A 21,140-nucleotide genomic window follows, 5' to 3' on the forward strand; every position below is an offset into this window, starting at 1 on the left:
GCGGGTTAAGACATCGGGATAGTTTTTTTCCAGGCTAACTGATTGCTATAATGGACCTGTGAGGACCATGGTGTTCACATTGATCACAAGGTGTTCAATAAAATGCCTGCGAAAACACCCAATCTCAAAGTAACCTCCTTGTCATAACAAATCTGTCTTTCCAAAATTTGTGTCTGTCTACAAGGTGTTCAAGATTGCTGTGAAACATGAAACTTACCCAAGGAGGGGAAAAAAAAAAAAAAAAGGGAAGAAATATAAAAAGCCATGATTCAACCAAAACTGTACTTCCTTTGGTTTCGAGTAACTGGGGATGTTAAATCGCAAAAGGAATTGACTATTGATTAATTACAATAACAAATACAGCCAAAGCGAAAGAAAAAGGAAGAAATGGCATTCTTCCCCACAACGAATATTAATTAACAAAAATATAATCACAGCTACTAACTTCTGGCCGAAAAGAAAAAATCAAAGCTCTTAACTCCAACATAAAATGTATGCATATCTAAAGAAGAAAGTCTATAAACTCAAGGCCTTCTATTCTCTGTCTTCTATGGCTTCGTCTCATTCTGATGCCAAACCTGCAAACAACATGCTACCCTTAGGTCCAAAAGAAGCAAGTTCTGATCACATATTTCTAAATGCTTAGTATAGAGATACACAAGATGCCTATTGCCATCCAAAAATACTCAACATTACATCATTTCATCAACTTTATCAGCTTGAATAATACTTTTGTCACGGTTTTCAATTGCCAACCTAAACAAGAAGTTTTATCCCCTTAATCCGACAACGCCATTTTACTTCCTCAATAATTGCCATGTCATTAGCTTGGTATCTTAACACCTGAAAACTCCTAAAAGGGAATGGAACTTGCTGCAGATACCCTAACAAATAAATGAGGGGCACCGAAGAGGAGAGAAGTTAAATGCAAGAACAGACACAAGGTTCAGAGGATTAGAACTCCTTTTCTAAAGGAAAAGGCAACAATAGAAGACTCTGTATAGCCATATCTCCATGGCCAAAGAAAAAGGCATAGCCATCCCAGTTAATGTGAAGAGTATTTAGTTATGATATGGGTATTTACTAATCAAAATGCAGTCTTGCTGTCAATTAGTATGTGGGGACTTGTGAGGGGCAATTAGTATTCTCTTCAGTTCTTTTCCTCTATTTACTTGGGCATTAAATTAAACCACAATTGTAGTTGCGAAAAAAAAAAAAAAAGGAGGAGTCTGGCACGCCATAAAAACAAATATATATGAATAGAATCATGAGGTTCTCCATTAGTGGCAAGGACTTGAAGGGCCAACTTCACAGCAGTGACCTCGTTCGACACTACTGGCATAAAACCAAAATGCTCCTGAGAGTATATAAAAGAATATTTTTACTACCCCGACCGTAAATACGGGACCCCTTTTTAACTAATTCCCACAATTAAGAAAATTAATTGAATTAATTAATTAGATGTGATTAGTGTGTAAAATATTTTATACCACCCTTTCACAATTACCCCAGCATTTAATGGGATGTTTTAACTAGTAATAACTTCTTAACCAAAAAATTGAGCATTAATTCAGGCATTTTGGTTTTTAAATAATTAAAAAAAAAAAAACAAGGACAAGGTTTAATTTAGGAGACAAAATGGATGGATTCTTGTGTAAAAGACCAAAGCAAAACCGGTGTCCTCCCCACAACTTTTTAGCAAGAACATGTCTGAAGGCCTAAAATATTAATAATTCAGAATTCACGTATTTATGAGTTAACTATACATGTAGCTTTGTAGAAACCGTATTAGGAAACATTCAGTGATCCCCGATTATGTTTCTTAAAGATAGTATAAGGCGTAACATTTACAAACTAATTCTCCATGTAAATACAGAACTGGCTCAAAATTGTACCAGTGCCATACTTAACATGTGATGATGATATCTATTTCCCACTTAACCATTTACAAGCTGAAGATAAACTGTTCGCTCATATTCGGAATCTAGACCCTCAGTTGCACAAGGATTGGAGACATGGTTCCAGGTCAAAAAAGGTTTATCCGTCTTGTTAAACTTTACTAACAAAATATCCACAAACAAGATCAGCCACACCAAAATTACAAGTAATTACACAAAAAGCTCCAGTAAATGCATGACCAAATATTACCTCAAGTCACAAGTTAGACCGCAGACTTTTTCCCTGTAATAATCTGGAATATCCGGAGGCCCCTGCTGAATGCTTCATTGAAAAGAACTCTGGTCTGCATAGACTGAAACCCTGGCAACCATGACAGTAATGCTACTGGAGCCATGACAATGACTCCAAATAATATATCATACAGGCGAGCCACAGAAACAATCCCCTTCCAGATGATGGATGACTGCAGGAATGGCCGGAATACCTGGGCAATCAATATGAGGCCCCATCCTGTGGGAATGAACGCCAACATGCTTGTAAAAATATCCACAAACTTCAATTCAGTAAATTCCAGCAAGGCAATTATCACAAGTATCACAAGGATAATGACAAGAAACTGAACCAGCCGATAGTAGATATGATCTTTTGCTGCATATTTGTCCCGTGCATATGATACTGCCACATAGAACGCAAAGACAACAAACACATAGATCCAAGATAACAAGTAAACAGCAATACTGGTACTTCCAGCAGCAATACCTAGCTGATAAACAATTCCATACTGGAAAAAGAAGAACCGAAGGTCCAAAATTATCTCCAATAACTTCCCCCAAAGTCCAGTTACCCTCAAATGATCTTGCTCTTCATACCACCATCTTTCCCAGCTCTGTTCAGCTTTAGCGAACACACTTCCATGGAACCAAATCCAGTTCATAAAATCATCAAAGTCATAAACAGCCTTTAGCCAATCAAAACCTGAAGGATTGAACACAAATGGTGCCATAATCCATGATACAACTAGGAACCAACTAGAGATGGTCAGGGCTATATAAACAAATGTGTCAGTTGCTACAGGACTGTGTGATGCATAAATTACAAGAATCAGCCCCAATTCAATGGCTTTCACAAAATGACTCCGGGCATATAGTCTATAGTTCTCTGCAAAACTCTTGTGCTCTACAACAAAGCCACGACCAGTCGCCCGATACTTTGCCCCACCATGAAGGATAGTCCGGCCAAAGAAATGGCTACGAGTGCCCATAGAGAATGTGTAGAAAACTGATGAAAGCTGGAGCTGCATTGTCAGGAAATCCCAGATAGCTTGAAGGAACCCGTGCTCCAGGGAGTTCTCCACAATCATGGGCAGGGCAGTGAAAATACCAAGTTGGATGATGAACTGCTGATTTAAAATGGTACCAAGTGCTTTATTGTTATTGCTGTTACTCTCCATAGAAGCTTCAACACCACTGAGAGCAAGATAGAGCCGGCCCCATAAAAATGCATATACAGTGAGAACAATCATCATTGTGTTGAAAAAGAAGCCCACAGTAGTGTAGAAGAAAGAGAGCATACGGAAGAAATCAAGCCTATGGCCCAACTGTAGACATCTCTGCTTAAAACTTGCTCCCCATTTCCACTAGCAACCTTGGCTTCAAACATAGATATTTGATTCAACCCAACATCCCTACCCTTTCCAACCTGAATGTATTCATGGTGTGTGACATTACCTCCACGGAGAGTACAATTAAAGCCAGCAAAAATATCTTCACTTATGTTGATCACTCTAGAAGCTTTACTGATACCACCTCGAGTTAAGAACCAAAACCTGTCAAACACATCTGGATGACCATAATGCATTCTGACTTTCAAAGGATTTGCCAAAACTCTCTGCCCTAAGGTCACAAAACTTGTTTCTTGAGCTGACATGAACCAAGCAAGAGAGGAAACAGAACCAGTAAAAATGTGTTCTCGGACTCCTAAAATAGTAGGCTTCCGAATCCCATAATAGTGCTTGTATTCTTCCAAGAGATTCCGCATTTTAAGTGCCTCTTCAAAGTAGTTGTCCTGGTTCATATCAATGGTCTGAACAGCATCACCCCGGCTAAAGATGACAGCATGGTTTTGATTTTCTGGCTTTCCTTCTCCAAGTTTCAAGGGACCTGGCAACTTTATTCGATATATTTCAACCTCCTTATCCAATTGTTGGTCATACTTGACAAGAACAGAGTAATACTCCATTTCGTCCCTTCCAGTGGAAACCTCATCAACATAGGCAACTCGAAGGGCTTCATTATTTTTCATTAGATACAATATCTCATCAGCACGAGGGTCCTTTTTCTGCTTTTGAGTTCCATAAATCTGGCAAGCAACCACATATGTGAATTTCATCAAAGCAGTCCCATATTCATGACCTTGAACAGCAAACTCACTGAACTGCTGGCTCTACTCAGACTCTTAGAGGAAGGAGACCTTTCAGGGTTGAAACCATCCAAACTGTCTCGCCTCATTGAACCCAGTTCACGTGAGCCTTCTCGAATATCCATTTCTGATGCAGAATCTAGAAAAGCCAACATCTTAAGGGCCTGATAGTAATACATCATTCCTCTAACAGTCCGAGATAGTGTTTGACCTCTGTAAGATGCCCAAAGCCTCAGATCTCGGAGTCTGTCAGTCCATATATCACTGTCTTTCATCATCCCCTCTCGCCGCATCCTTTCCATAAAATTTTTCCACTCATCATCAAATATAGTCTGCAAATAGTACAGGATCGAAATACCATCTTCATTCTCAGTTCTTAGTTGTTCTTTGCTGAATAAGACATCTTCACTATAGTAAGGGGTCAAAACACTGAAAGCCATCATTTTCTCAACCTGAGGAGCATGGGGCATATTCATAAAAAGTGAGTTACTGAAAAATGCAATCCGTCGCCTGGCTTCAAGATTTACGGGAATATTTTGCATTGAATCTCTGGAGGTAAGAATTGTGTGTAAGCGTCGAATCTGCCGATAAAAGTTCTCATTGTTGGTATCAGGCAACTGAATGGCATTAGCAAATAGTAAACCTCCTGAGGAAGCCAGATTGCGTGGAGCCAAGCCATCCTCAAGTAGTTGAGCAGCACTCCTTGTATCCTTGAAAAAATCTCGGATGGCAATCTCATATAGGGCCTGAAGAGTATTCACCAACTTGTTAGAGTCTTTCTGGGGCTTGTTCAATAACTCAACAAGTACAATCAACTTGCTGTGTAGCTGGGGCAGTGCAGTTGTCTTAAATGTTTTAGTGAATCTCTCGATCTCAAGTGAGTGATCAATTTCTTGAAACAAGACTGTCACAATAGAATGCTCTTCACTATTAGGTTTGATAATCTCAAGGATCAAGTACTTGATACAATCATAGACTTCAATGACAGCACAGCGCCTGTACTCATTCTTGCCTATCTTCTTCCAAAGCCACCTATCAGGACTATCAACTAATTCTTTGGCCTGACTAAGCGCCAGCAACAACTCATTGCAAAGAAGAAAGCATGGCCAACGTATCACCCTAACATTCCAAGAGTTTGGTGGGAGTTCCAGGAGCTCAACCTCTCGGTCAGAGATGATATCCTCCTCCCTGAAAGACATAATTATCTCATTCCATATCAATGCAAACTTGGTCGCCTCAACCTGGTTAGATTCAAGCTTCCTATAGGGCTGCCCAAGCCCATACCTGAGCTTCAACCTATGGATAGCATCCTTAAGCTTGTTCTTCAGTGTACCCCTTGCATTTAACAATTGTTCCTCTGGCATAAGATTAAACTGGATGGCACTAGCGAAAAATTGGAATCTCAATCGCAGATGTTGCATATTTCGAATCTCGCCCAAGTGGGCAAACAACCCCACAACTGCCCCAACTAAAGATGAATATATTGAATACCAAATCTGAATATCCATCAAATAGACCAAAACAACAGGAAGCCACAGAAGGCCAACGGCAAGTCTGTTGCTGTTGCGAAGAAACTCATGCCATTCATACTCAACATTCTTAAGGTGCAATACTGCTTTTGATGGAGCAATCATGGGTTTAATCTGAAGGAAGTAACTGAAACAAAACTTAGTGGCAAGCACCACAATCCAGAACAAGGTGTATTTAATGTTATCTACCAGGCCTTCTCTCAAACCACGACCAACAAAAGATCTACTCTGAAACCACCAGGATAACATGTGAAAGATCCTCCAATTTGTTTTCTCAATAAAATTTCTGACCCAAGGAATTATGAAGAGAGCTAAAGCTAGTAGCTCTGGAATGATAAAAACAAGGGCAGCCTCAAGAAAATTCGTCATCCGCCTATTTGCTTCAGCTGACCACTTCCTATCTCGGTTTCTTTGCGACCATATCCTCCCATAAAATACACCAAAGACAACAATCCAGGCAGCAGCAGCAACACATTTGAGGACCATTCTCACTCCAAGACCCATAGTCTCCCTTGAAACCAACCTATAATGCATCCCTACATCAAGCAAAGATTGCAAAAACCTCAAACCACTCCAAGTAAAGAAAATTGTTAAAACTCGAACCTGTACCGTTCTATCCTCCAATGCTTGCCAAGGATATTCCTTCTGCTCCCAAGCAACAATAATTGCCGCTTGGAGAAACAGTATCAGCATCACCCAAAGCCTATCAAAACTCCGGAACAAATTCCAAAACGATCTCTGCTCCACAAAACCTGTCTTACCCACATGCTTGGCCCTGCTGGATGTCACAAAAAAGTTGCTTCCGACATCAACAGGCCACTTCAGCTTCTCAAAACACCGTCTACTCCAAAAATATTCATTCATATCATCGTAATTTCTCCAAGCACTGTGAGGAGCAGTTCCATTCTTGCTACTATCTACCTCAGCCTTCATCGTTTCATAAATGGGTTTAACCACACAGTTGAGGAATGCATTCTCCCCGGTAGTTGAAGGTATCACGGGCTGGCCGGTATTCTCATCTATGTAATCCTCCAAGATCTTGTTCAACTCCATGGCCATGTGATGGAAAATATAGCAGAGGCATTCAGGGACAAACCGGAGATTAGCAGCCTCACCCCAGATCAGGAGATAGAGCGAGACATAAAGCAGCTCTCGCCGCTCATCAGAGGCCCCTCGGCGATCGGAAATCCAAATGTTGGATTTTTTTCCCAAATAAGAACACCAATTGGTGTAGTTCTTCAAGAGCTTCTTCCGGAACCTTCGCAGAACAGTGCCATCCAAAGTGTCAATGTTATCAGGAGGAGGGGTCAAGCGCATCTGGGCATTTGCAAGGTGGAGCACTAGGTGCTCCCGCTGGTTCCGAACATTTTCCCTCTGAAAGCCAAAGAAACGGCCGAGCCAGTCGAGAAGGTCCATGTTAGGCAGCCATTGAGTGAAAGGGGGCTTACGGAGGTCACCAACTGCACGGAGAGCAGCTGCGGCTGCGCGCACCTCCGGGAACCGGAGAGAAGGGTGGTCAGCAAGGAGATTGTGAACGGGAATGATGTTGTAAACTTCATCTTCCGGCAACGGCCGGGGCCGGCTTTGAGTGGAAGCTGGGGGGTGACGTTGGCGCAGATTCATAGCATCTGGAGCAGAGAAAAAGAGAAAAAAAGAGTGAATGAGAGGAAGAAGAGAAGGAGCAGAACAAACATGATAATTAAATAATTATAACGGGGAAAAAAAATTCAGGGACTATATGCTGGCTCATCAGTGATACTGATCTGAAAAAACTGAGCCCTGTCCTCAAGGAAATTGATAGCAGATGGCTTTTCTTAATGTCTTGTATCGTGGATTCACAATTAAACACTAACTCGTCAAAATAAATTCACCAGACCTTCACTTCACTGCTATCTTCTCAAATAATCAGCAAATGAATATCAGAAGAAAAAACACACAGACACCATTGACAATACATTCCCAGATTGGGATTTGGAAGGAATATAGGGAGAAGCAATACCACGAACAAAAGACGAATCAGGCCACGAAGAAGGAAGAACCACGAGCACAAAGAAAAAACAGAAAATGGAGAAGGATGACTCGAGTGGAGGAGAGCAGAAGCCACAAACCACGACCACGAGTCGCCGGCCAACGGAGAAGATGAAGGATCACTGGAGTACAGAAGAAGGAGCAACGATGATTACCAGATCGAAGAGGAAGGTACAACGGAGTGTCTTTTTGGAAATGAAGAAGAAGCTCACCGGCGTGTCTTTTTTGAGAAGGAACAAAGAAGTTGTGCGGCAGCGGCTGGCGTTCAAACAGGTACTTTGCTGTAAGAAGGTTGGCTACCAACGGTGCCGGAGGAGATGGGAATTCGCGTTTTTGACCAAGCAAAAAGAAAACAAAAACTTGTAATTTGCAACACAATTTCCTTTTTATAAGAACTTAATTGGAAAAATTGCCCAAAATTTCTGATTAAATAAAAAAAATTAATTATTTAAGTGTATTTGAACTTTATTTAAGAAGACAAATATAACTTCTCTCCAAGTATTCTGCCATTTGCAAAAATATGTTGCACACAACTAAAAAAAAATTACACTCATTTGAAAATGAGTTGAATCTGTTCAAGAATATGAGTTTACCAGTGTATAATTAATTTTTTAATCAAGAATTTTTGACAATGTTCCCAATTTTTTAAAAGAAACTACATAAGGAAACGTTAGTACATTTGAGAAACGAACAAGGGAATGAGTATACAATTTTTTTTTAAATACCGCCAAAATACACATGATTTAATTTATTTAAGAAATCAGGTCAACAAAAAAATGGTTAAGAAAATCGGGATATCAATGACAATGCATTAATTATAATTTATATTTATAAATTATTTTTGGTGCATGATCAACCAATGGTCAACATTAGAATCACCGCGGCAAATGTGACGATGTCAATGTCAAATTAATCACCAATTCACTGCATTTAATTCATTCTCCATTTCAATTCAATATATTTATTTTATATTATAAAATTTTATAAAAGTAATTATATCATAGATATTTTTCCATTTTAATAAGGTGAAATTATAATTTTAAATTTATAAATTTCAGTCATGTCAAATCTTATATTATCCCACTCTTTAATATAAGACTTAGTTGACTAATTTAAAAAAATTAATGAAACTAGTTAAATTAGTTATTTGTTATAAATAAATGATATCTTTTTTAAAATACCCTTGTTAATCATAGATATTAGTTAGAATTACTATTTGATGAAATATTTAATATGTGCAACTATCATAAGATTACTTTGAAAAAAAAAATATGAAAGACAAAGTGAATTGGAATCTCATATTTAGGACTAAATTAAAAGTTCAACAAGCTCTTATAATAAAAAACGGAGATAGGATAACAGAAAGAACTCCGCACTTACCAAGAATGATAAAACAAAGATCACTCTCTTCATATTTCTCCCCATTTTAAGCCTGGAAATATGATGAGTGAGCAAAAATTATTACATAGGTACTTTTGTCTAAGGGACTCTTACATACTAAACACGATATTTTAAATTTGAATAAAAATACTTTTGATATCCAATAATCTTATAATCTTATAATATGAAAACTTTTTTTGTTTTTTGTAAATGAAACGTCACGAGTTTGACCTTTTTTTCTTAGCAATTTTTTTAACTCGCTGCAAAAAAAAAATCCCAATATAAAATGTCGCGTTCTTGTACCCTCATGCATGCATAAATTTCGCCAACACAAAAAGTGCAAAAGGGAAAAGGGGAAAAAAAAACTTCTGGAGACAAAAGCAAGATTCAGGTCTTTGTGTGATTCCAACAAAGAAAAAAAAAAATCACAAAAGAAAAGAAAAGGAAGATATGAACGACTTATGATGATGATGATAATAAAGCTTTTGAGGCAGTGTGTGAGATTAGCTTTGGTGTAATATCCTCTGAAAAGGATATTCTAATAAGCAATGAACAATAATTAAAGTTCCTTTGCTTTGCCTTGTTTCAAGGATTCCTCACATGCAAGTGAGGGCTTTTTCTTTCACTCATATTCTCTTTGGAAAAAAAAAAAAATTCGTGCCAGGCCAATGAAGGTAGGACAAACAGCCTCAATTACTAATAAAATATTATAACATATTAAATTAATTCTTATTCTTAAATGAATTCAATTTATGCCAAAAATAAAGATTAAGATTTTTATGCTTCCTCTGTCCCTTATTATGAAAAATAATTACTCAAGTCTTGTAGTTTAAAATAGCAGTTAAATTTAATTAAGAATAATAAATGTGTAAGATATATATGTATTTTTTAATTATAAGATATACACATATTTTTTAATTATATTATTACTTGTGAAATAAGTATATGAGAGATAACGAGTAAAAATTTATTGTTAGAAATAACCAAGATCTTCCCCTGAATCATTTTTTTATACTACTATTGCTATTTATATTATACTTTTATCTGTTCATCTATATTCCTTTGTTATTTTTATCATATTTGACATAAACATTATTCTTCTTTTTTTTGAGCTGAAGACATAAACATTATTCAATGAGTTATTCTATCTAAAACGGGGTTTAGGATTTTTTTTTTTCCTTTGGTGAAAAATTAGGATTAATTTTTTTTTGTTAATAATCTCACACACACGCTCACACACAAATACACACAGATATTATATACACACACACACTACCTCCGGTCCTTAATATAAGACCCTGTTTGATTTTTATTTTGGTCCTAAATATAAGACCCCAATCCACTTTGTCTCTCATATTTACACATTTTTTTCCAAAGTAACCTTCTAATAATAATAGTTCTAGTCAATACATTTGATTAATAAGGATATTTTAGGAAAGACAACACATATTTAGAACAAATAACTAATTTAACTTACTTTCTTAATCTTTTCAAATTAGTCAACTGGCTCATATAATTAGGACCGAAGGTAGTATTACATTTTGAATACAGGAGCACACCACCTGTTCCATGAATCCATAGGAAAGATAACTCCCACACCCCATCAAATATTCAAACATGTAACCTTATTTGTTCCGCGGTGGGCTTAATGAATTCTTTAATATTAATAAATTCCTATATATGTGTTAGTTGAAACATGTACTGATTTTCAAGAGAATTTTTGCTTTGTTATTTAGCTTTATGATTATAAATGGACATCATGTCCCATTCATCTTAAAAACAAGATGGGTTAAGGTACAAATAATCCTATGAACTTACACTCATGAACAAATCAAGTGCAACTCCCTTTTCCTTTCAAATGATTGCGTTTCAATCTCCCTCCAATCCTAACAACGTTCTCTCCTCACTATTGCATCTTCATTGAAGAGAAGCTAAAATTTTTCATGAAACTTACTTTTTCATTTCATCCATCTAAGTCTCTCTTTTTCTAAGAAGCACAATGCTACTCTCTCCCAATTACTCCTATCACACTCTAGATACTTGTTAATGAAGACTAGAGTGGAGCTGAGAGAGTAGCATTATTATTCTTAGAATAAGAGAGATTGAGAGAGGTGAAATGAAGGAGTGAGTATCATGGAGAGCTTCTACTTTTCTTCTTCTCTTTAGGGGAGACAGAAACATGATTATTTGTAAGGATAAAGGAGTTGCACTTAAAGGAAGAAGACTCAAATGCTAACTTAGTATTTATGTCACTTTATTTGGTTAAAAGTTTTAACTAGACGGTAATTTTTCATGAATTAAACAACTGTAACATTTTATGGTTCTTTGGAATGATTATAGGTATTTTTACACCCAATGTTTGTTTATAATGTCAAATACACATTTGAGAAAAGTTTATAAGTATATCTACACAATCGCTCTTTTTTAACCAGAGTCTCTAAGTCATATTAGGATTCACGTTATCATCTTCAGTCAAACAAATTATCAACATTACAATTGTTAACTATCGTGACATTTTTACAACTTTTTGAAATTTGCATGTGTATTCTTACATTTAAGGTTTGTTTATGGTACCAGACGTATATTTAGTAACCTTTTTAAAACTTTTTACTTTCATTTGAATAGAGTATACTCAATTGTCATTTTTGTTCTATCATTTTCCAAGTCACTCCTCATTTTCTTTGATCTAGATAAACCGTTAATCTTTGTCATGATCTCTTCTACTTCATAGGCGCTATCATAGTTTGATGGAACATGTGGTAAATAATACTCTGAGACATCAAGTGTTTCACGATGGATAACAGGAGGAAAAGAGAAGGACCCCGCTGAGCAATGGTAGTGTGAGAGTAGCAGTGGATGGTTCGATACGGCAACCTTATAATGAAGCAGCTTGCAGGGGAGTGCTACATGATGGTAAGGGCAATTGGGTCATGGGCTTTCATAGAAAGTTAGGCTTTCATTCCACGTTAGAAGCTCAGCTAATGGCAATTCAATACGGGTTACAAGTTTGTCAACAACTTCAGCATCCAAATGTGAAAATTAGATATACACAACAAGATTAGGTCTAGCAGAAGAGGCTAGTCTCTCACAACGTGGTGAACTAAGGTTCACTAGGAGAGGTACCCACATTTAGTGCCCGATAGTGCCTCGAATGAGATTACCTTCAATAGGAAGATACCTATACTGTAACCAAAAAAAAATTAAATATACACGGACTCTATTGAGGCTTTTAATCTCTCGATGAGGGATTTTGATACAGATCATCCTTTACAGGAGAATATTTTGAAAATTAGAGATATGCTCTTTGCAGATTGGAAAGTGGAGATTCATAGGACAAGAAGAGAGATTCTTCGCTGTGCTGATTATACAGCTAAAAAAGGACAAAAAAATCAGAGATAGTTGCTTAGGTGCCGAATGCACCGTCTGACTACTGGAGCATGCTGCTTGAGGATAAGCAAGGACAAGATTGCTAAGTGATAGGCTCTTTCGTTTACTTTTATCAAGCTACTGCTTGCAGTTTGTAATTTAAAAAAAAAAAAAAAAGAGGGAAGAGTTATCGTTAAGTGAGTGCAGACTTACAAGTAAAAAAACAAAGCTTACTAAATTTTTATGAATGTTATGATTATTGATCATCATACCGTATGTATTTGTTGATTCCTTTTTCTTCTTTTTTTGTTTTTGTTTTTTTGGATCATTTCATTAGGCATGGTATTAACACGTGTAAGTTCTAACCAAGTGTTTTGGAGGAGAAATCTTTCTCAAGAGAAGCACATTCTTGGTAAGGATCTTGATTTCCTTCGTAAGAGGAGCTTTATGATTATAAATAATAGAAAATTGATAAAAAAAGAAAGCTAAAAATTTGTAAATACCAAATAAGAGATGTTAACAAAAATTTATTTTTATTTATAAATTTAGTATTATTAACACCAAATAAAGTGTTATTACTAAACCTGATTTGAAATTTAGTAATTTTCAACTTCTTTTACTGGTCATTCTCCCATAAATAATATGTTATAAGTTTTCTTTTACATCAATATAGTGAACTTTAATTTCAAAATGTGAAAAAAAAAATCAACAAGTTCTTATTTGAGGTGATAAGTTGTTTTACTCCTACAAAAAGAAAAACATAAATTTAAATCTCGAGAAGCCTACTTGCTGGGAGAAACGAAAACTCTTTACATTCTAAAAATCGAAAGACAAAACTCTAGATCAAATTAAAAAAAATATAAAAAAGCAATAGTAAAAAATAAAAAGAATTTAATTTAAATATTTAATTTCAACATATCTTTATAGTTATTCTTTATAAGGGTCGTTGCTTTTAAAAAAATAACAATGTTAAATATTAGTGAAAAACTATTAATATCATTTTTAAATTAAATATTTAAATCTAAAAAAATTAAACATATATTTAATTTGATAAAATTAAGGATTTTATTTTTTCAGTTTATGAAAACAAAATATGTAATTTTTATGTATAATTAAAAGCTTTTAAAGTCTCAAATGTCATTTTATTCAATTTAAAATGTTCAAATGTCATTTTCCTCTTTTAAAATGTCAGGAAGCCAGCGGGGGATGTCTGAAAACGAAGAGACGGATGAAACTGAAGTGGGCACGCTACGCGGATGCAACCCGGAAATAAATTTGAATTTTGAAAGCAAAGTGGCGGCATGGCTCCGGCCTATATGTGGGCCCCACCTTGCAGGTCCTTTTCCTTAACCGTTTAGCGCTTCTGTCCGGATTTTTTCTATTTTTTGACCAAACCGATCACCCATGCCGGGACCAACCAGGTCCCGCGGATGAGAGAGAATGAAAGGGAAAATGACGCGAAGAATCTCGGTTATTATAATATTTTTACAATTTTAAATATTTTTAATATTAAAATATTTAAAAAATAAGTATTTAACTTTGAAATTTTAAGCTGTGATGAGACTTCGATGTGGTGCTAACGTCTTATGAGATCTTGAATCATCATTCCTCAGGGAATTAAATTAATAAACTTTATTCTTTTAATTTTTTAAATAATATTTTTATTTTAAAAGTGAGTGTTAAAATGCTATAATTATTTTAACTTCTTTAACTATTACCATGGGCCAAGGTTCCTATATTAAAAAAAATGGGTTAAGGCCTAATTTTACCCTGTATATATTTGCGTAGGAGTTCTAAGTATTGGAAAGTTTTTGTTGAATTAAATAGTCTTCGAAGTATCAAAAAAAAAAAATCGCCCTAACCATTTAAAAATAATATTGACGGTTAATATTCTCTCTCTTCTTAACATTTTTGAGGTAATATTAATTGAATGAAAACTTTCAAATACCCATAGTTCTTATACGAAAACTTATAGAACAAAATTTAACTTTAACCGTATTGATATTGATATAGATATAGGTTAGCAAATTTGTCAAGAAAGTTTTCACTTAATAGTGTTGGGCGCGTTAAAATTCTTTTTGAACAAATTTGGCCAAAAGTTTAACATTATAACAATATTACCCCTTATCATTAGAAAAATAATGTTGGTCATTAAAATAATACTCCTCCGGTCCTTATTATAAGACCCAATTTGACTTTTTATTTGGTCCTAATTATAAGACCCAATCCATTTTCTCTCTTATATTTATGTATTTTTTTCCAAGATAATCCTTCTAATAATGATAGTTTTAGCCAATATACTTAATTAGCAAGGATATTTTAGGAATAACAACATTTATTTATTATAAATAACCAATTTAACTTACTTCCTTAATCTCCTCAAATAAGTCAATTGGGTCTTATAATTAGGACCGGAGGAGTAATATTAATTATTAACATTTTTAACTGTAGAAAGTAATATTGTTATGATTTTAAATTTTCAAAGTAAATTTATATCGGAAAAACGTTTAGACACCCAATACTCTTGAACAAAAATTTTTGAAACAAATTTACAGCTTAATCCTATAAAAACCAATCATAAGTGTCTCATGGGTAACACCATCTCTTTACTTGCTTGCATGAGGTCCAGGATTCTTACCTTGCATTCAGGTCCAAAAAAAAAAAAATCTTACCTTGCTTTGATATAATAATGTGCGCATGTGTAACCTACTATGTAAAAGGGGATGGGTGCATAAAAAATTATTAATATAGAAAATATTAAAAATATAAAGATAAAATAAAATGGAATATATCCTATATTATGTTCATTAATTAATGTAATGAACGTTGAATCCATTTTTTTAAATTAAAAAAAAACACATGTCCCAAAATGTGGTTTATTGGGGGAGGCCTTGAGAAGTTGAGACGCCTTCCCTTCGTTTTGAGATAGCATTGATAGTTTAATAGCACCCAATAACATTGCATCCTAATAATAAGTCATAAATAGGAAAATTTAAGAGATACAACACGTATTTGTTATAATAACTAACTTAATTAATTTTATTAATCTCTCAAAATTAGTTATATGACTTTTATATTAATACTCATACGTAGTAGTTTTTAATCAAATAAACATATTTTTACTTTCATGTTAAATATTATTTAAAAAAACTAAAAAAATTTATCAGATGGATTTTCTTCTCTCTTTTATGAATATACAATCTCGTAATGTTATCACTACTAGAAAAAAAAAATCTTTTACGCTGGTTAGAATTAGAATTTGATAGCAAAGTTATACTCAATGTAGAAACGGCCAGTGTTAAAAATCTCCTCTTTTTACATTAGTTGCAAAATCAATGTAGAAAATGTTACTTTTAAGATTAGCTGTTATTTTAACTGGTCTAAAAAAATAAAATAAAAAATAAAAAATGATTTTGAATTTTATGAGATATGATAAAATCTTACAAGAAGCTGTGATTTTAAAAAATAGCACAAGAGTATACAATAAAAATATATTTGATAAACAAAGTTTGAAATTATTCATTAAACAGACAAATATAAAAAGAGAATAAACTCAAGACAAATATGACTCTAATGAAGACGAGTATAGGTGTAGGCAAATATGAGCATCTTAACGACATCACAATGAGAGTTTGAGAAAGCACAAAATACAACAAGCACAAATCTTAATACCATGAGCACAAATTAGATGGATAGATATAGATCTAGATGGAGTGATCACAGATTTATGAAAAAGTCAATAAACTTAAAGAAGATGACGCGCTCTAAAAGTGAAAAAGCATATTTTCAAATTAGGTCTTTCGTCACCTCTTCCTCCTTCGTTGCATCGCATCCTTTACAATCCCCCCTTTCATCAATCTAAAAATTCTAATTCTTGCTACTTTTTCTCCCTTCTGAAAACTTGTAAATATTTTTTTAAAAAAAAATATTTTAAAAACTTTTTATACCGATTGTAATAAATATCTCATGTAAGAAGTATATTTTAAACCAATTATATGTAAAACCAATCTAAACGCTTGTAAAAAATTTTTTAAAAGAATACTTTTAATACTTTTTACGCAAGTTGCATAAACAACTAGTTAAAAAAAAAAGTTTACATTGGTTGTATGCAGAACCAGTTTAAAAACTTGATATTTACAAAAATTCCACAGTCATATTTTTTATACTGTTGTCAGGTTGTGTAAAAAAAATTTTTTCCCTACTAGTGCATAAGTAGCTTTTAGTTTAATATAAATGTCAGGGCATACTCACATTTTGGACTTGAATTTTTTTAACTGATAAAAGAATCTTTTAATTAATATCCATAACAAAAGTAAATTAAATAAAAATAATTTTAAAGCTTTTGATGAAATGTAATTATAAAACATAGTAGATGGAGTGTTACCTACGAAAATTTTGAAAAATAAGTGCATGTTCATTGTGGAGTCAAACGAGGCTCCAGTTAACGTGTAGAAATCGTTCCTCCAAGTCAACAAAGCATTTCATGTGCGTCCCAGATGGCAGCGTCACACTTTTCGCCGGCTTTGCAGGTTGTTGATTTAATGCGAATTTTGTCAATGGTGGTGGATGCCATTTCCACCAGATCCCAACTACAATTTAATTTAATAATTTATTTATAATTTATTCTTTTTTAAGGCACAAGTACCCTTCTTTTGGATATAGTGTTTTTATTCGAAATACTATGAGGTATTAAATATGAATATTTATTTTACTGAAAATTTGATTTGAATCTTCATTCATTACTTTTTAAGAAATTAGTCCCTTCTATTAGGTGATTTTTTATTAGTTTACTTTTTGTTTTTGTATGTGTATGATTGAGAGCAACTTCCTCCTTTACTTTTTTACTCCGATGTCCTCTTTTTCTTTGGTTTTGGTGCAAAATGACTCCCCTTGTCATTATTTAAAAAAAAAATAGTATTCCACATCCTAAAATATTTTATATTACCATTCAATATTTTAAAATTCTTTTAATAGCACTCTATATTCTAAAATAATTTTCATATATTGAGCACTCTAAAATATTTTTTAGTACCACATAATATTTGGCATTTCATATCTTGAATTATTTTTTTCCAATAACATTCATTATCCTCAACTAATTTTTAATGCGTCCACCACCTCCAAAATATGTTTCTAGTAACACTCATTTAAAGTAATTTTTGGTGTATAATTTTAGGATACTAAATGCATTAAAATTTAATTCAAGATATTAGGTAATACTTAAAAATACTTCAATGTGTAGGATGCCAAGTACTAGATAGCACTAAAAAATATTTTAGAGTGTTTAGTAGAACAAAAATTATTTTAAAATATTGGGTAATATTAAAAAAATATTTTAGAGTACTAAGTGGTGCTGAAAAATATTTCAACATGTTAAATATTATTTTTTAAAAATCATAGAAAAAGACCCCCTAAATATATGAAATTGTGAAATGGGTCCCTAAATAAACTAAATTGCTTGAGCAGACTGGGTCCTAAATTGTAGACACCAAGTGATGGTGAAAAGACGATAATACCCCTTAGTAATTTGGAAAAAAATGTTATATGTGCCTACTCTTCCCACTATCGATAACATTCCCCCTCAGTAATTGTAAATATTATTCTCACGTAGCATCTTGCTTCCATTTTGCTCTAACAGTAGCGCTAAGAGGAGTCTTGTGTGAGAGAAGTGTGTATTTGCTATGAGAGAGGCAAATAGAGTACTCATTTGTTGGCATTGTCGAAGGTAAGGGAGAAGGCAAAGGCATCATCACAAATTGAGTGGCCATCGTGTTTAGTTAGCAGTGACATTGGACGACTAATTGTGGTAAGTTTAATAGTTTATTTTCTTTGGGTTGGTTGCTGCAAGTATTTGTGATTCATTGAGGAGAGAAAATATGTTTAGGGCTTGAAAGTAGAAGAACCCAATTGTGATTGACTGCCGAACAACGTTTTGTTGTGAAATATATGTTTTTCTGTGAAATAAGTCGTGCGAATGATGTTTGGCTGGTCAGAGAATGAGAAGATCCGTTTGGGAGATGACAACATTACTTTGGGAAATGACAACAAAGTGTTTGTGTGATTGTAAATGAGAAGATGAAAGCTGGTATTTAATAATGTTAGTAGTTGGAAATAACAAGTTGTAGAGTAGTTGGGAATAACAAGATTGATATGCAGAATTGAGAAGTTGATAATGAGAAATGACAAGTTTATAATATGGAATAATAAGTTTTTGAGCAGCTGGAAATAACAAGATTGCAACGGAAAATTGATATGTTGATAATAAGAAATGACAAGTTTGTATTAGGGAATAACAAGTTGTTGAGTAATTGGAAATAACAAAATTGCAATGAGAAATTGACAAGTTGATAATAGAAAATAATAAGTTTATTATAGTGAATAACATCTTATAGAGTAGTTGGGAATAACAAGATTGCTATGTGAAATTAACATGTTGATAATAGGAAATGACAAGTTTATAATAGGAAATAACAAGTTGAGAATAATAAAGCTGATTATTATAATTTGAGGAGTTTATAATTAGAAATAACAAGTTCATAATTATAAAGGACAAGTTTATGATTAGAAATATCAAGTATGATAAGTAGTTTGGAATAAGGAGTCGACTTTGAGAGATTGACAAATTTTGTATAGGAAATAACAAGTTGATGTTTGAAAATAAGAAGTTAATGCTTGTGAAGTAAGGATTTTGATCGAAAGAACCAGTGTTAACCGAATTCTTGCTAGTTAGTTAGTAGATGTGGTGGTGAAAGACTATGCATTAAATGTTTGCAGGAAAAGGATGATGGCATCAGAGGAGTGTCGGAATCGAAACTGACACACAATGGTTGGTTGCTATGTAGGAAGGGGTTTTTGGCCATATTAGGAGATAGTGATATGAAAGGCAAACAAAAAATTTCTCTCATTTTGGAGGGAGTTTCTAGTCACATTGTACACAGCCTCCCTTAAAGCACTGGCATGTGGAATATATTGGTTCACTCCTACAAAAAAAAAAACCCTTGCCCATTTTATACAATTCATCTCACCATTCAATGTTTGCTGACTCTCTATACCACTATATGTACTTCTCTCACTTAATGCACCTCCTTCATAAGCTAGACATTTATCACCATTCTCAACATTCACTGGCTTATATTCAATATCAAAGGTCATCAGAGCTTCATTCATTCCTTATGAAAGTCTAAGAAAATTCTCAATCTTGCCACCACAATAATAAGTTAGGAAGCATATATTTAAATTACAAGTTTGATTATCGATATAACAACAATATTAATGGAAATGACAACTTCACTTAGTAAGTGAAGCATATAATAAGTTTGCATACGGTTATTATAACTCTAGTAAGTGAAATAACAAGTCTGGATATAGAAATTACTATTTAGTTAAATAACTTGTTTGCATATCAAAAAAAACAAGTCTGGTTAGTTCCATAATAAGTTTTTATATGAAAATTACAAGTCTAGTAAATTGAATAACAAGTTTGGATACACAAATTTGTAGATAGTGAAATAACAAGTCTGGATATGGAAATTATAAGTTTATGTATTCAAACAGCAAGTCTACTAAATTACTAACAATTGATTGCCTAATAGCAACTTTGAATTGCAACACCAGAAGCAGAATAACAAGATTTCTATGCAAATTAGCAACAATTCATTAGCAAATAATAATATTCAACTACAAAAATATAATTACTTACATCACTGCATCATTCATGGCTCTAGGTCTCTTGTCATTTCCTTTCGCTGCTATATATAGATAAGCACTACTATCATTCTATTTAAACATATTGGAACTATAACCTTCATCATAAAGATCAATCATGCCTTCTCATCAAACTTAACTGTGTATTTAATCTCACACCTATTATCATTATTGCCTATCTACTATGATATTATTCCCCATAACTCTTGAAGAGTTGTCCATTTTTTTATATTGCTCATTCTCACACTCCCTCTGATATATTTATCTCTCCACCATTTGTTTTAAAATGCCCACCAACATAGAAATAATAGAACAATTTCTTTCCAGAACTTGCCCCATCATTGAAATTCATTTTTCATACTAACATGCAACAATAATTCACATTTAATCAATATATCAGCTTCAATGTACTTGTATTCCATCAGCTCAATCATTTACATAGGAAAATTAAAACCAGCAACCTCTTCTCTTACTAAATTCATATTAGGGTTTTACAACTTCAACCAAGGAACGAAAAACCGGTCCAAGAACTAAACTGGTCTAGATAGTGGGTCAAGGGTCACTAGTTGGACCTCGGACTGGCCATATTAAAATAATAAAATTCAATTAACAACATTAAAATAGAACAAATTCATGAATAATAATCATTGAAAAAAATATAAGAAGCTACCAAAGTAATTTAAATGTTTAATTATACCAAGTGAACATTAATAAAATACATATCTTCATCACTATGCAAAATTAAAATCATCATTAAGATCATTGGCCTGGACTGAAATATCAATAGTTGAATGAGAAAAAGTAAGAGTAATAATA

The 21,140-nt window shown here is 33.8% G+C and overlaps 1 protein-coding gene and 1 non-coding gene across 2 annotated transcripts; both read right to left on the reverse strand.

Moving 5' to 3' along the window:
* Positions 1-247: 247 nt before the first annotated feature.
* On the reverse strand, positions 248-8,177 carry LOC114755268 (callose synthase 12-like). The gene is given in 6 exon segments (XM_028944130.1): positions 248-578; positions 2,149-3,498; positions 3,501-4,316; positions 4,319-7,474; positions 7,846-7,996; positions 8,087-8,177. Coding segments are annotated over 3 exon segments (5,304 nt in total). The 5' UTR covers positions 7,470-7,474; positions 7,846-7,996; positions 8,087-8,177; the 3' UTR covers positions 248-578; positions 2,149-2,161.
* Positions 4,430-4,510, reverse strand: LOC114755280 (small nucleolar RNA J33). Its single transcript, XR_003741297.1, has one exon. It is a non-coding gene; the product is annotated as a small nucleolar RNA J33 (small nucleolar RNA).
* Positions 8,178-21,140: the final 12,963 nt, after the last annotated feature.

Source organism: Neltuma alba, unplaced genomic scaffold (genome assembly GCF_004799145.2).
Source record: "Neltuma alba isolate B1F8T4 unplaced genomic scaffold, ASM479914v2 tig00010245_pilon, whole genome shotgun sequence".
Lineage (NCBI taxonomy): Eukaryota > Viridiplantae > Streptophyta > Magnoliopsida > Fabales > Fabaceae > Neltuma > Neltuma alba.